We start from the raw sequence: 16,570 nt of genomic DNA on the forward strand, positions 1-16,570 counted from the left end.
CTCTGAGGGACCAGAATGAGGCCCGCTGTGCAGTGAGTGACAGACACAGGCCCGCAGCGGGCTGACCATGAGTTCAAGACCACCATCTCAGTCGGGGAATGCCTGTCCTCAACCCGGAGAAAGCGCCCAGGCCTGCCTCGCACTCCACTCGTTCCTAAGCCCCGTGTGGCCATCCGAGGAGGCAGAGCCCCAGCCCTGGCTGGAGACAGGAGACAGAAAGTCTGACACGCATGCACGAGCTGCGGGTGGAGGCTGAGCTCAGGCTGACGGAGGGCGCACGTCTGTCTGGGCACCGCTGACCGCAGCTTACCTCCGCGGGAGTCTGGCGAGGCGGGGGCCATGAGCCCACTGTCCATCGGGCTGCCATCCCTTTGAGGAGAGGGAGACATGGATGGGAACCAAAGGATCTTCTAAAGGCAAGTTCTTAGTACAAGATGGCCCCAAGGTCCCTGCAATCAAAGAAATCATTGTGGTTTTGCCTGTGGCATATTTATGCCCCTTTTCCTTTAGGGACAAGTCTGTCCGCCTCTGAATGGAGCTCCATTTTCAAAATGCAAAGTATCCAGAAATACCACTCCACCTAGGGGCAGGGTGAGTTAAGGGGGCAAGAGAAAGTCAAGTGGTCTTGAACTCCACAATTCAGAATAGAAAGCAAGCCTAAGAGCATTCCTTCTCAAAACAGACCCAGAAATCAACTGTTACTTTTAAAGAACCAACCATTTTCTACCAAACATTTCAACACCTGCAAACTCCTCCTCATCACAGCCGTTTAAAAAATATGACCAATCATGACTCCGAAATCCACACGGCTCTCTATACCAGCCTGGTTAAAAGCAGGGGGAGAAGGCTTCTATAATAAACAAAAAACGTGGGTGATTAGCTTCAATAAGCACTGGTCTATAGCCAACCTCACCACGGGCTGATCTCCACTGATACCCATTTATTTCTACACGGAAAAGTCATTAGGTGGAATTGAAGCATATAATCAGAAAGACAATCTCACACTAAGGCAACGAACAGCCATCAAAATCCAGGCAACTAAGTTAAAGACCTAAACCAGTGTAATGATGCTTGGTCTACTTAACAGGTTAAAGAAACTGCTTTTAGCAACTCAACCTGCAGCAGCAAACAGCCACCCAACGCCAAGACATCAGTAATTCCCAGGCTTCCCAGGTGGCACTGGTGGCCAAGAGCCTGACTGCCAATGCAGGAGATGTAAGCGACGCAGTTTCGATCCCTGGGTCGGGAAGATCTAGAGATGGGTCTGGCAGTGCACTCCAGTACTCTTGCCTAGAGAATCCCATGGACAGAGGAGCCTGGTGGGCTACAGCCCGTGGGGTTGCAAAGAGTCGGACACGACTGAAGTGACTTAGCACACACACACACGCAAACGCAGAGCTACCAAAGCGTCTGCAGCATGTTGCATCCCAAGCTCCTTTTCTTCAAAAAGAATTCCTCTTGGCGGCGGCGGCTGCTCAGGGCACCGGGGCCTTTTGTTTGGAGCGGCGGCGGGGGCCCCGGAGCGGCGAGGCCGGCGGCCTGCCCCTGCTTGCTCGGTCCCTGCCGCCCCTCGCGGGGGTAGGGGGCCGCCACCTGGGCCGGGCCTAGCCTTAGGCGCCGCCGCCCCGCCCTTAGCCCGCCCAGCCCGGCCCGAGGGGAGGAACCGGCCCGGCCTCCCCGCTCGCCCCAGAGCCACCTCTGGAGTCGCAGCTACTGCCCTCCGCGCGCCGGACCAGAGGCTACCCCTCGCCCCTCAGGCAGACGCCATGAAGATCAAGGATGCCAAGAAATCCTCTTTCCCATGGTTTGGCATGGACATCGGTGGAACTCTGGTAAAGCTATCATATTTTGAACCTATTGATATCACAGCAGAGGAAGAACAAGAAGAAGTTGAGAGCTTAAAAAGTATCCGGAAATATTTGACTTCTAATGTAGCATATGGATCCACTGGTATTCGGGATGTACACCTTGAACTGAAAGATTTAACACTTTTTGGCCGGAGAGGGAACTTGCACTTTATCAGATTTCCAACCCAGGACCTGCCTACTTTTATACAAATGGGAAGAGATAAAAACTTCTCAACATTACACACGGTGCTATGTGCTACAGGAGGTGGTGCTTACAAGTTTGAAAAAGATTTTCGCACAATTGGAAACCTCCACCTGCACAAGCTGGATGAACTTGACTGCCTTGTGAAGGGCTTGCTGTATATAGATTCTGTCAGTTTCAATGGACAAGCAGAGTGCTATTATTTTGCCAATGCCTCAGAACCTGAGAGGTGCCAAAAGATGCCTTTTAACCTGGATGATCCCTATCCGCTCCTGGTAGTGAACATTGGTTCGGGAGTCAGTATTTTAGCAGTCCATTCCAAAGACAGCTATAAACGAGTAACCGGAACAAGCCTTGGAGGGGGTACCTTTCTGGGTTTATGTAGCTTGTTGACTGGCTGTGAAAGTTTTGAAGAGGCTCTTGAAATGGCGTCGAAAGAAAATAAACCGAGTTGTCTTTGTTGGAAACTTTTTGCGTGTCAATACTCTCTCAATGAAACTTTTGGCATATGCACTGGATTATTGGTCAAAAGGTCAGCTGAAAGCATTATTTCTGGAGCATGAGGGATATTTTGGAGCGGTCGGTGCACTTCTTGGTCTGCCAAATTTCAGCTAAAGTATCAGGTTTATCTCTGCTAATGTCATTCAAGAGGAACTGAAAACCAGAGGCATTATTACTGAGTTATTTTTCACTGGGAACCAAAGGATAAAAGAGTAGCACTCTTCCTGTTGATTTTTAAATGTCAGAATGGTAAGCTGCTAAATGTTGCCATGTTATAAAGAGAGCTCCAGTAACATGAAATATTTCTAATTGGATTGCTTTTCTTTCTGTATATAGCCAGTGTTAAATCCTTAAATGCAATACAGCCTCTGATGATTGAGCTTCCTCTCAAAAAGACTTTATTTTATGTAGCCAGCATTGCAGTCCTGTATGTTCAAAGATGAATCTTAAAGTCTCAGAAATGTTTCGCTCATGAAAATAATTGATTCTGAATGTTTGTTACAAGTCTGTTCTGTGTGTGTGTTGGTTGCTAATACATGGATAGTAACATACCAGTGTGGAAACTTATTGAAATGGCAATTAAAGATGATCGTTTTTATGTGATTTTAGAAATGTTAAGGAAATATTAATTATTCATTATTGTTTTCCAGACATATCTTCTCCCAAAAAGTGTGTTTATGTGATCTACCCCCAGAAGTATAACCTCTTTCAAATGCCATAATTTAATTGAAATACTGTTGTTAAACATTACCTGGAATTTCAGAGTGAACCCTAGGAAATGCACATAATTGGCGATACTGCATTTTTTGTATTTTGAGTTTATCAGTACATTTTAAAATGTTTTTTAATTGGAGGCTTAATTACTTACTTGAAAATCTGTTTGTTGAGGTTCCAGGATGATTCAAATGGGGTGTAGTTTATGTGTATTGGTAGGGTTTTGTTCTCTTTCTACACCACATCTATCTTAGGCCCAGAGTTAGTTAGCCATTTCTATTTAATTAGTTCTGAAGCATCAAAGCTAAAGACTTTCTTTTATGAACAGCAACAAAACATTTATTCTAAACGGATGTTATGGAAATCTAAAGGACAAATGGTTTTGAAACTGGGAATCTTGAGGCATTATTGCAGAATTATGAAAGGATCATTGTATATTCTGGTAATAAAAACATTGTAGTTCCAAAAAAAAAAAAAAAGAATTCCTCTTTCCTTCAAAGAAATGCCTGAGGATATTTGCTACCTGCCACCAGCGTAACGCGACTGACAGACATCAGAACACTCTCTCTGGTCATCTGTGCATCAAGCATACGGAGACAAGAGCAGGGAAACCTACTCATGAGGAGTTTAATAAATCTACGTTTCAGACATCCAAAGAGGAAGGAGAAGAAAGTCACATACAGATCAATTTACTTCTTTAAAGATGAGTCATCACGGGAGGGGACAAATGGATACCTAAAGGCTGATCCGTGTTGATATATAGCAGAAACCAACACCATATTTTAAAAGAAGAAAAAGAAAGAAAGTGAAGCTCCTCAGTCATATGCGACTCTTTGCGGCCTGTTGGACTGTAGCCTACCAGGCTTCTCCGTCCATGGGATTCTCCGGGCAAGAGTACCTGAGTGGGTTGCCATTTCCTTCTCCAGGGGTTCTTCCCGACCAAGGGATTGAACCCAGGTCTCCCACATTGTAGGCACATGCTTTACCCTCTGAGCCACTAGGGAAGCCCTTTAAAAAGATGAATTGTCACAACTGGGACAAAAGGACTCTCAAACGTACCAGTAAAACCTTTCGATTTCATACGCAGGTTTTTCGAAAACATCTCAACCACTTCAACCCTCCGGAAAGGACGAGGAGCTAACCAACTCTTCAGCAGTCAGTCTTCCAGACCCCAAGGGGTCTCAACTGTCAAACCAAAAGGCAACAGCATCACAAAGGCCCCACCCCAGGATGCGAGGGAACGGAGCATCAGGCGCCAGCTGTCAGGAAGGGCTGAGCTGAGGAGGAAGGGGACGGCTCGGACAGTGGGAAGGTGAGCGCCACCTGGCTTTCCACCCTCGGCCGAAGAAGCAGGCCGGCGGAGCCACAGGGCCCACAACGCCACCAGGCAATTCCTGGCAGAGACGAGACTGCGTGCGGGCAAAGCAGTGGGAGGGACGGGGCAGCCAGGACCAGGGCTCCAGGGCCGCGCGGGGGCCCGCTGCCCAGCCCCATGGGGGTCTTGGCAGCACAGGCAAGGCCTCTGGGTCTGGGTCGACGTGGGCCTGGCTCCTGGATCAACTCCAAGTCCACGTGGCCCTCATACGTGCGCCACAGAGGGGGCCATCAGCTCTGCCTTGAGAGCAAAGAAAACCATTTCCCCGTGCCAGGCATGAACTTCTCCCGTGGGACTACACAGGGAACCAGGGGGCAGTAAATACAAATTCAACCCGGCCACAATAAGGTCCTGTGGAGACGACATCTTCCAGCCTGAGAACCAAGGCAGGAGTGCCAGGGTGACCCTGGGCCGGGGCCTGCAGGTCTGCCGTCTGGCCACCCGCTCAAGCTTCCCGAGGGGTCTCCACGGAAAGGCTGCCCCGCGAGCAGACGCCAGGTTCCACGGGACGCTGGTGGTGGGCACTGCAAACACGGACATGTCACCCTGCCAGTCGGGCGGGCCACACAGCCTGCGGCTATCCCACCTCCCGCCCCGGCCCCGGGGCTCCGGGAAGCCCGCCCTCCTTCCAGCTCCAGAGGAAAAACCCTGTTTGGTGGGAGGTGCTGAGGTGGCTTCTCCAGCCGAGGTTTTCTGCTCCAGAGAACAAAAGGGTGAGGCTGGGAGCCTCCCAGGTCCCTTTCTGCTCTAATAACCTAGGATATTCTAGCAATTTCTCTGCACGAGACATGTTTGTTTTTTAAATGATTTTACTTATTCATCTAATTTTTGAATGTGTTGGGTCTTCATTGCTGCATGGGCTTCTCTAGTTGCAGGCAGCAGGGGCAACTCTCTGGTAGCGATGTGAAGGCTTCTCATTGCTGTAGCTTCTCTTGTTGTTGGAACCCGGGCTCCAGGGCATGTGGGCTCAGTCGCTGTGGCTTGCAGGCTCTAAAGCACAGGTTCAAGTGTTGTGGTGCAGAGGCTTAGCGGCTCCGTGAACTGAACCCATGTCTCCTGCATTGGCAGGTAGATTCTTTACCAATGAGCTACCAGGGAAGCCTTGTTAAATGGCAAGCCATGCTGAATCACACAGAAAAAACTTGAAAGATCAACGTGTCCATACTCTGTTATTTTGCAGGGAAGGACACATGTCCAGCACCAGGTGACCAACTACAGGGCTGGTTTAACTTGGAGCTGGGACCCCCATCTTCAGAGGCAGGTGGACCATCTCCAGAGCTCGAGCCTGGGGGTCAGAATGGGGGACACGAAGCAAACCAGAGCCCCCTTTTCTAACTAGGCTTCATCTCCAGCTCGCTTTTGATTTTTCTCGAAACCAAATCTGCAGGCCTTTCCCCCCCGCCACCCCCAAACTCCTCTCTCCCAGTCAGACTAGGGCCACGTCATCCCACCAAGCTGCCTGGCCCAAAACACGGAGGCAAAGTATTGAAGTGGAACTTGAAAGCAATGGAGGAAGAAGACTTAATATTACAGTAAATTCAGGATCATGTACGGCTCACCGAGGATGTCCAAGCCCCCCAGAGCCCCACCTTCCTCCCAGGCCTCCTGCCACTTGAGGTGCTTTGCTCCCGTGTGTCTCGGACCGACCCCGACGAAAGTAGAAACAGTTCCAAGCCACACACAGAAATGAAGACCACCCAGGGCCTCTCCCCGCTGCCGTCTGAGTGACTCCGACACATCACTGCCCCTTCTTGCTGGTTCCAAGACACAAACAGTCCACAGACTGCAGACATCTCAGCAACAAAACACACCAGCCAGTTCACCGTGTTCTCAGCTCTGTCACTCCAAGCCAAGTTAGTCCTCCACCCCAGAACCCAGAGACAGTTTAGGAGTCGAGATGCAGAACCGCCAGCCCAAAAGGGAGTCAATATTCGATGATTCCCCCCCACAAAAAAAAAAAAAAAAAAATCGATGATCTACCAAACAACCCGCAAAAACACTGCATCAGCATCCCTCCTGACCCATGAGCAGGAAGGAAGTACCCAGGGAGGGAGTCGGCGATGGGAACGCTGTCTGAGGCAAGGTCAGGTTCTATTTTCCTGTTCTGTCTGTGAGCACCGTGCAGAATTCAACAGAAGAAAACTGAGGTGTAACAGAAGGGGCTCGGACAGTTCTCAGCTAATAAAGCAACTCTCCGAGCCTCGGCAACAGCCAACTACGGAAGACTTTCCCTGCTCTATGAAACCAATTTACTTTCTTAGAAATCAGAAAGGGCATGCTGCAGATTTGGCTATTTGCCATCTACTTACACTGAGATGGAAAGAGAAAAACCACATACCTATCTTTACAATAACAGGGGGGAAAAAAGTACACGCTATGGTTTAAAAACGAAGACCAAAACAGTCTAACCAGGAATAGCAGCAGATTTCTTTAATTTTTAAAAAAAAAGAGGCCACACATCAAAATTCTATAGCAAATATCCTACTTAAAGAAAAATTTAACGTGCATTTTTTTTTTAAGATCAAGAACAAGACCAGTGTATCCCTCCCATCGCTGCCAGCCCACACAGTTCTAGAGGTCATGGTCATCAAAACATAGGCTATAAAGTGGTGATGTGAATGGACGGGGGCATAGAAAACCATCATTATTTACAGACATGAGCGTATGCATAGAAGACTAGTAAGAGTTCAGCAAGATTGCCAGAAACGATGTGAAAAAGAAAAAAAAAACTCGTCCCCTTAAATAGGTGATAACCAACCTGAAAATATATCACTTAGAACAGCAATAAAAACGTGTCTGGGAACCTGCACAATCTTTCCAGAGGAAAATGTTTACATTGTATTAAAGCTCACATATGAAAACCTAATTTAAAAAATGGACATTCATAGCCAAGCATGGGATGACATAAGATGTCAATTCTCAAAAATCAATTCTGAAACTTCAGTAAGACTTTAAACTGAAAATGTACAAACTCATTCTAAGACATGTGGAAGAAAAAAGGTCTTCAGAGACCTCATATACTTGTTAAAAAGAGCAAAAGTTTTTGGATATATGTGGGCAGAGGTGGAGACCATTATCACTCCAGATATTACAACTCAAAACAAGGCCAAGGTAACAATAATTCTCTCTCACACACACAGACCATGAGTGATAACTGACCCAGGAATAAAACAGAGAAAGAAACAGGCCTAGACATATAAGAGGACTTTGGTATATAACATCACATGAAAGTGGGGAAAATACTATTTTATACAATAGTATTATAAAACTTATTTCTACATGGAGAATAAAAATAAAATCCTCATTTCAAACTGTATGCCAGACAGATAAAAGAGCTAAATGCAAAAGGCAAAATTATAAGGCTGATAAAAGATGAAAATTTTCATATAATTCTTAACCTTAGGTAACTGGTAGGTTCCTTAAAGAGGATCTCAAAAGCACAAATCTGAAGGTAAAAACTGACAGATTTAACTACATTAATATTAAGGATTTTTTTCAACAAAGGACACCCTGAAGTCAAAAGAACTGTAACAGAGTCAGAGAAAATACTTGTGGTATCTAAAACTGATAACATTTCAATATACATATCAAGTATTAGAACACAGGAAAACCAATTGAAAACTTAAAAAGATATGAACAAAACTCAACAGAGTAAGAAATCCCAAGGGCTAAGCATTTGTGAAGACACGCAAACCCACTACTGGCAGAAATGAAAACGAGCATAATAAAATGCTCTATTGCATTTATGGAATTAGAAAATTTTTTAAAGTTGTTTATCAAGACTGGCAAGGAAGTAGAAAAATAAGGCCCGACATCATTAACCATGAGGGGCATGCAAACTAAAACCACAATGAGATACCACCTCACCTCCCTGAGGGTGGCCATCATAGGAATGCAAAGAGAATGCAGAGAAATCAGAATCCCCCTGGTGCAGGTCTTTGCAAAAGAAAACAGCCTGGCAGTTCCTCAAAGTGTCATACACAGAGTTACCATATGACCCAACAATTTCACTCCTAGGCACATACCCAAGAGAAATGCAATCATGTCAACACAAACGCCAGAAAATAATGTTCACGACAACACTGTCCGTGATAGCCCGATAGCGGAAACAGCCCCAGATGTTCATCATCTGCCAAATGGGTAAATAAAATGCAGTGCATTTGTAGAGTGGAATATTATCCAGCAATAGAAGGAAATAATGTACGGACACAGGCTACAAAACGGATGAGCTTTCTGAAACCATCATGCTAATGTATAATCAACCCCATAGCAGAATCGTCTATACTTGCATACAACATCAAAACATGTGAAGGGACTTTCCTGTATTACTTTTCTGACAAATACAATTGATAAAATTACCCTAAAAGTTCTAGGAACTTAAGAAAAAACACTCTTAAGTCAACGATCTGAATGCTTTATTAGACAAGGACTAATGGACATGCTTCCTTCATACCGATAATGTAACAAAAATGACTGGGAAAAGTAAAGGGTTGACAAACACAGCTTTGTTTTGCCCTGCACCTGATGTGCACTGATTAAACTGGCCTGATGTTTGAGAATATTACAGAATTCATTGTAAAAGAAAATAATAACCCTAGTTTTAATATGCTAAATGTTAAGACTTAAATTTGGCAAGATAACTTTTCCCTTAATTAAAAAAAAAATTCTTAAATTAGCATTTACTAAATATCTAACATGCTAGACAGTTTACCTATGTGATTTCAATCTTTACAGTAATCCCATAAGATACGAGACAGTTAGGTAATCATGAACTATGATTCAAGACTAAAATCCTGGCTTAAGCAAGAATCTCAAAGTAGAGATTCTAAAACTCTGGCAATCTTCCCAAGACCAGAAAACCTACAGAGTTGAGATGCTGAACAGAATGAGTGACTCTAATGAATGCTACTTAAAAAGAAATCGGGCTTAGATTGATCTATAGCACCTCACTGTCAACTGTTACAATCTTATGTCCTCACAGAGTAACTTAAAGCCAAAGAAGTCCCTCTTTCCTGCACACCACACCCAAACCACTCCTCACTCCCCAACACAGGGTTTCATTATGACCTTGTATTTTCATGGCAGAAAGTCCCAGTGGTATTACATAATGGTTGGGATACGAAAGCTTTTGGTTAATATTCCAGCTGGTTTTAACTTTCCCCAAATTAAACAAACTGCGGTGAATGAAAGGTCTATGGCATCATCTTCAAGACCTTTTCAGGCCTCAGATTCATCAATGTAAGTTTTCACTGTTGCATTATTCCACCTCCTCCCTAAATTGGTGGTGGTGTTTTTGTTTTTACTATGGGGGCGGGGGAACGGCAAGTGGGGGAGAGACAGGCTACATAGCAACTCTGTAATTTGATTATAGCTACACAATCAAAATTCGCTCCAATCTGCTGACCTTCAGTAACAGTCAATATATTTAGACCACTTATCTATTGTTTTTTAATTTCTCCTTAAGTACAGCACTGAAACAAAAGCATAAGTATGAGACTTCTAATGCGAATCCAGCAAGACAGAAACCAGTCTCTGCTCACTTCCTCTTTCCTCAGTCTCGCTGTGTCAAGTTCAGTTCAGTCGCTCAGTCATGTCTCGACTCTTTGCGACCCCATGGACTGCAGCACGCCAGGCTTCCCTGTCCATCACCAACTCCCGGAGCTTGCTCAAACTCATGTCCATTGAGTCAGTGACGCCATCCAACCTGCCTTCAATATTTCCCAGCATCAGGGTCATTTCCAGTGAGTCAGAGTCCCTTCACACAAGGTGAAACCCTGAGGTCCTCTCCCCGTCACCACTTAAAAGACTAAAAACACTAGCTCTGAAAGCTATGGAGAGTTTTACAAGGCAGGAACAGCCACATCAAACACAGTAATTTTCAACTTTGTGTCAAAGATGCATTCCTCTTACATGTCGATTTAAAGTGTATCTTACTTGACAGCACAGTGGTTGTGGTTTGGTTGCTAAGTTGTGTCCAACTCTTGGGACCCCATGGACAGTAGCCCACCAGGCTCTCTGTCCATGGGATTCCCCAGGCAAGAATACTGGAGTGGGCTTCTATTTCCTCCTCCAGGGGATCTTCCCCACCCAGGGATGGAACCAGGGTCTCCTGCATTGCAGGCATTTCTTTACTGGCTTGAGCCACAGGGGGAAGCTACTTGACAATATGGGAAGTGAAAGTGAAGTCACTCAGTTGTGTCCGACTCTGAGACCCCATGGACTGTAGCCTGCCAGGCTCTTCCATCCATGGAATTTTCCAGCCAAGAGTCTTGCAGTGGGTTGTTATTCCCTTCTCCAGGGATCTTCCCGACCCAGGGATCGAACCCGGGTCTCCCGCATTGCAAGCGAATGCTTTGCCATCTGAGCCACCAGGGAAGCCCTGACAGCATGGACCATGCTAATCAAGCTACCTAATCCTACGGAGATGGTAGGGAAACAGCCGCTGGCTTATGACTGGAGGGTCTTCCTCTGGACCAAGGCATTTCGTGTGACTCTCTCACAAAAGAGCGGGCAGAACCAGGGGTCTGGATTCTTGTCCTGCTCAAGTTACAGTAGTTAATACTGTTTTAATAAGAGCAGTTCATGGGTTTTCATCAAATGTGACAGGAAGGTTTAAGAAATGAAGGGCAACTTTTCACAACAGTGATATTAGTCCTGGCATTTCTGAGGCAGTTACATTCTCCGCGGGACAATCTGCCTGGTGAAATACATGAAGCACCACAGACAGAATTATTACCGCTCTTCACCCTGCCTGAGCAGAGTGAGCGGAAAGTCACCCCTGGGGTTCTTCCGACTCCCTCTGAGAGCAGATGGCCATGGAAAGGACTGGCTGGCTCAGCACCAAGCCGGTCTGCTCTGCAGCCCTCGACGAGACGGCCCTCCCCAGGCTCTCCCGGGTCGGGTGTGGTCTCGAGGCTGAGCCTGGCCAGGGCGTGTGGGCCCTGGACTGGGTGCAGGAGAACTTCCCACAGGAACCTCCGTTTTCACCCCCAAGCTGACTTAGGGTGGCTGAACACAGCCATACAGGCAGGGGAAGAGCGATCAGAGAGAAGGAACCTGGGTTCCGAGTAACTGGAGGAAAACCAGCCATGGATCAGGGCTATGCGTGAGCAAGAAATAAACTTCTATTACATTGAGCCATTAAAAACCTAGGGTGTTCATTCCAGGAGCAGCTGACATGAGGTTAACTCATTCACTCGCTGACTCTAGGAGGAGGTTAGACTGACTTGGGATTAGTGGCTCAGGCAAGACAAGACGTGCAGATGGACTCTCTCTGCAGACATGCACAGTCAAGATGATGCCACACTTGGCCACAATAAAGCAATCTACTCGGCACACGGTAAAAATTCCGCTGAGGAGCTAAGGCTGAAGGGGACACTTCTGAACCACTGCTCCTGAACTTCCATAGTTAGATATTAGCCGGTATATTCATCAGCAAAAATTTGTGAGGTTCTTTCACACCTTCTTTGCCAAAGCAACCACAATTCATGTTAAAATTACAACGCCTGCATACCACATGAAACCCAACTCTGGATTTACTATGAAACTATGTTGAAGTCATTTCTCAAAGGATAAGTGATAATCAGCAGACAGAGTTCAAGGTGAGTCTCTTCAGTCATTAGTTTTTTCTTCTCAATAGAAATTTAACATCAAGAAGACCTCTGCCTTCCCGTGTGGAAGTCACGTGTGCCCTTCTCTTGGGACCATGAAAATGATAGAGCTTATTTACAGCACTTCCCCTTTGCCCCGTCGAGACCCAAGGTGGATGCTCCCCCACGGCAACTGTCATTGCTACCCGCCTCCTTCTTGCTTCCAACCTCAGTGGCTACATCCTCCACTGCAAGGTAATTTGAGATAAATGGAAATAAACCTAGACAACTAAGAAAGGAAATTAACACTCATTAAGTACCCACTACACACCAGATACTTTCATATACTCAATTTCTATTTACTCTTGGCCACAATGAGGTGTATACCATGATTTTCCATTTTACAAACGAGGAAGCAGGGAAGTTTAAATGCAAAGTCCAGGACAACTGACTCCGAAACTTATTCTTCCCATTTCAAACTGCTACACTTGACCTCTGACATACTGCCACTCTTGAGGCAATGAAAAAAAGACAGCATTACCATCCAATATTTATTTCCTTTAAATATGCATTTCAGTGAATCAACGGCTCACCGATGTCCCATCCTCCCACTTATACCTTATTACCACATTTCCACAAAATCGAAGCCTGCACCAGCCCGCTGACGTCAGAGCAGGCTGACGGCTACAACACGGCAACCCGAGGACAGACCCGGCAGGACGAGGCCCGGCCTTAGGTCACCCGGGCGTTCTGCTGCCTACCCCTCAGGAAGTTCTTTCTACCTGCCGAGTTCTAGTCTCCACAAGGATTATTTCAGAAAGCTTTTCACCAACTCTTTTAAGATTTTTAAAACCCCATTTGAAAATGCAGTAAAACAGATATATGTCAAGGAACCTGAAACACGAGGGACGATCTTAAACTTTCCATGCAGGACTGGGAAACCATCTTTAACAGAATTGTTTCCCACCTGAAGAGCTGCGTGAACATTGAGGACTATTTGTAGTAGTATACTGTAACCACCACTTTAAGTAATTATTTACTGAGAATTCTTCAAAGTCAAACGGAGATAAACTAGCTCACTAATCAACATTCTCAGTCCTCAGCAGTTTAAAAAAGAAAAAAAAGACCCTAAATTAAAACACATTTGATATGAAAATATCAGAAGACTCATATTCTGAGGTTGGCCTGAGTCTTCATCACAAACCATGCTAAAATTAGTTGATGAGTGGTTGTCATTATACTAGCTTAAAAAAAATGCACTTTTGATGACAAGGTCTTACTCAGAAACACTTTCTTATTTGAAAGGGAATTTCAACATCAAACACTTTCTACTGAAAATACATTTCCGTCAGTGACATTTAAGATGAGAGAACCATCGAAGCCGGATCCTTCCACTGCAAAGGTCGGGACACTTCTTCCTCTGAGACGCTACTGTGCTATTTATTGAAATCCTTCCCGACCGCAGCTCACATCTCAGTCAGGCGCGGCCCGATGGAAACGCACGTTTGCATCTTTGAGCCTTACCTTCAGATAGGATCCATAATATTTGGTTACGTAGGGACTGTCACACTGACTCAGCACTGTGATTTCCTGCTGAATGTCCTCGATCTCATCTTCTGCCTCCTCCAGGTCAATGATTTTTATGGCGACCACTTTCTGAGTCCGATTGTCAATGCCTTTGAACACCTCGCCGAAAGAGCCCTTTCCGATTTTCTCCAGTTTGGTAAAAAGCTCTTCTGGATCAGCTTTTAGGTTCTGCAGGAGAGAAGGAAAAGGGAAACTTCAGTAACTCACAGGGGTACTTGGATAACATCTGTGTATTAACAACGTCCAGACCATGGTCTTTCTAAGGACGCATTCGTTTTCCTTAAGGATCAGGCTGGTGGTGATCACAGGTCTTCACACTCAGGACACACACATTTCTCAATCTCACCTGCATGTGCAAGTTACACTATCAAACACAGCAAATGTGCAAACAGGAACAGTGACCCAGCTCAATTATAGAAACTGAGGAAGGCTCCAGCTTTTGTATAAACAAATATCAAACCACTTATTTGAACAGATATATGGATTTATTGAAAAATCACTCGTGTCTAAGCAGAAATTCTACTTTTCTCCCTACACCCCGCCCCAACTTTTTTAATTTGGGTAGGTATATACTGAAACATAGGTTAATCAGCAACATCATGTAACAGAGAAAAAGACAACACCCTGGCTTGTTTCAGAGCAGGCCATGTCCAGCAAACACAGTCCCATGCACCTGCACTTAACTGCTGCTGCCTTAGCCTAAATATTTAACCGGATCCCAGGAAACAATAAGGAACTGTTTTCTTTGTCAGGTAAACGTCATACCCTTGAAATGGCTTCTGAAGGCTCGTAACCACCAATCTGAGTAGTTGAAAAACACGTATCACCTATACCTCATAAGGTTTAGCTCTAAGGACCCCAGGGCCCACCCTAACGGCTCCCTTGACCAGAGAGAAGGGTGAGCAGCCGAGTTCTGCGTGGGCAGCACCTGTCACCCCCCAGGAGGGAGTGAGGGGTGACACTCGGGGAGCCAGGGGTCCTTCCCATCCTAGGGATCCTTCCCACCTCAACCACGAGGAGCTGCTCAGGCTACCCTCCCTGTGAAACAGTGGGGAGGAGGGCCGAAAGGAGGAGCAAGAACAACGGACCCACAGAAAGTAAGGGTCAGACACAGAGCCGGCAGCGTGGGTGGCTCTGGGTTAACCGGGCCCTCCCACCAACCCGCCGTCCTGGGGTACCCCACGGAGCTGCCCCCAGCAGGGCTCCCAAGGGTCTTCGAGTCCACCCTCCGCTGCCCCGGGACGTGGCTTCAACCAGGAGCCCCTCCTCGGCGTGCCGCACCTCCCCTCCGCCCCACCACCTGCCTCTGCCCTCGGCAACACACTCAGGTGTCTCCCACTGAAACACCACTGTCGCCGTGCTTCAGGGCGCCGTCTCCCCAGCAAGTTCCCGGAGAGTCATCAGAGCCACCAGCACCCGCGGCCCCAACATCACAGGCCGGCTCTGGCTTCGGCTCCTCCACAAGGATGCCCCCACTGCCCCGCTCTGCTCCCCACTGGTCCTCCTCTAGCCTCCCTGGCTCCAGAAGCCTCTTCAGGCGCAGGGCCGTCATCCTGGGCTGCCCCCCAGACTCCACACTTGGCCTCCTGCCCATTCTCTCCTCCTCCTCCCAGGATTAGGATCCATGCTCCCCAAACCTGGCCGGTGAGAATCACCTGGGACACTCAGAGATCCCCAAACACTCACAGTCATGGACGGGGAGGGGATGAGGAGGAGGCTGTGTGATCTCCATATTTATCTTGTGTGTATCTGGTAACTTTCAAACTGCTGGCTGCAATCCGGCCTTTGGAGCTATGCCTCCCAGATCAACTGCTGGCTGATACCTCCTCCCCTGAGCCTGCAGACTGTCACAATCAGGCCTCCAGCTTCGATACGATCCCTCCCTGAGCCCGGACCCCTCCTGCACTGTGCCTGCTGCTCCCCTCGAACGCCAGCTGGCCCTGCGATTTCCTGCAACGCTGGGCTAGGCTAAGCCTGTGGCCCTGCAGCTGCACCTCCGTTGGCCCCTCAGGAGGCCTGGGCTGGCTGCCGGCAGGGAGAACCCAGGCCCGGGTCAGACAGCCGGCCGACTGCAGGCACAGGCAGGGACGCCCAGTGTCCTCGCTGCCCGACCCGGGCCAGGCCAGCAGCTCTCCCGCCAACCCCGGGCAGCGAGCGAGCCCTGTGGAAAAGCACCAGGGCAACCCGAGGAATCGGGAGAAACACTAAATCACTGTGTGTTTCAGGCACAAAATTCTGGGGTGATGTGTCACCCAACGGATAACGGAATCAACAGAGATCGCTGACCACTGCCAGACAAAAGTGTCCATTCCTGAGGACAGGGTCCAGACAGACAGACTTTCTGTACTCGGGAGAGGAGTGTGTCATTTCAATAAACTGCCTTTTTCCCTTGTGCTGGGTTTAAGACCCCGTAGGAAAAAACAGCTGTTTCCACTACTGCCTTGACCCTCCTCCCTGAGGCCCTTTCCCAAGCATCCGCACCCATAAGGCCAGTGCAGGTCTCGCACCTGCCCAAGTGTGGCGCGGCATCCCACACTCTGCCATTGGGCCACCAGCCATAAACCAAACCAAAACCCAAGAAGAGAGCCACAGACTCCCCTGGTGGTGCAGCAGATGGGAGCACCTGCTAACCCAGGAGACACAGGCTCCATCTCTGGCCCGGGAAGCTCCGACCTGCCCCAGAGCAACTAAGCCTGTGGGCAACAACTACTGCGCCTGCGCTCGATACCCCTGGAGCTACCGCTGCTGAGTCCGC

At 47.4% G+C, this 16,570-nt stretch overlaps 2 protein-coding genes across 2 annotated transcripts in view; one reads left to right on the forward strand and one right to left on the reverse strand.

Annotated features, from left to right (window-relative positions):
• STK24 (serine/threonine kinase 24) overlaps positions 1-16,570 on the reverse strand; it is a 90,264-nt gene that overhangs the window by 34,318 nt on the left and 39,376 nt on the right. The window contains exon 2 of the mRNA XM_043892273.1: positions 13,753-13,983. Coding sequence (XP_043748208.1) covers positions 13,753-13,983 — 231 coding nt within the window. The remainder of the gene's footprint in view (positions 1-13,752; positions 13,984-16,570) is intronic.
• On the forward strand, positions 1,581-3,714 carry LOC122686912 (pantothenate kinase 3-like). Its single transcript, XM_043892274.1, is given in 2 exon segments — positions 1,581-2,482; positions 2,484-3,714. Coding segments are annotated over 2 exon segments (897 nt in total). The 5' UTR covers positions 1,581-1,766; the 3' UTR covers positions 2,665-3,714.

This window comes from Cervus elaphus, chromosome 30, assembly GCF_910594005.1.
Source record: "Cervus elaphus chromosome 30, mCerEla1.1, whole genome shotgun sequence".
NCBI classification, from domain to species: domain Eukaryota; kingdom Metazoa; phylum Chordata; class Mammalia; order Artiodactyla; family Cervidae; genus Cervus; species Cervus elaphus.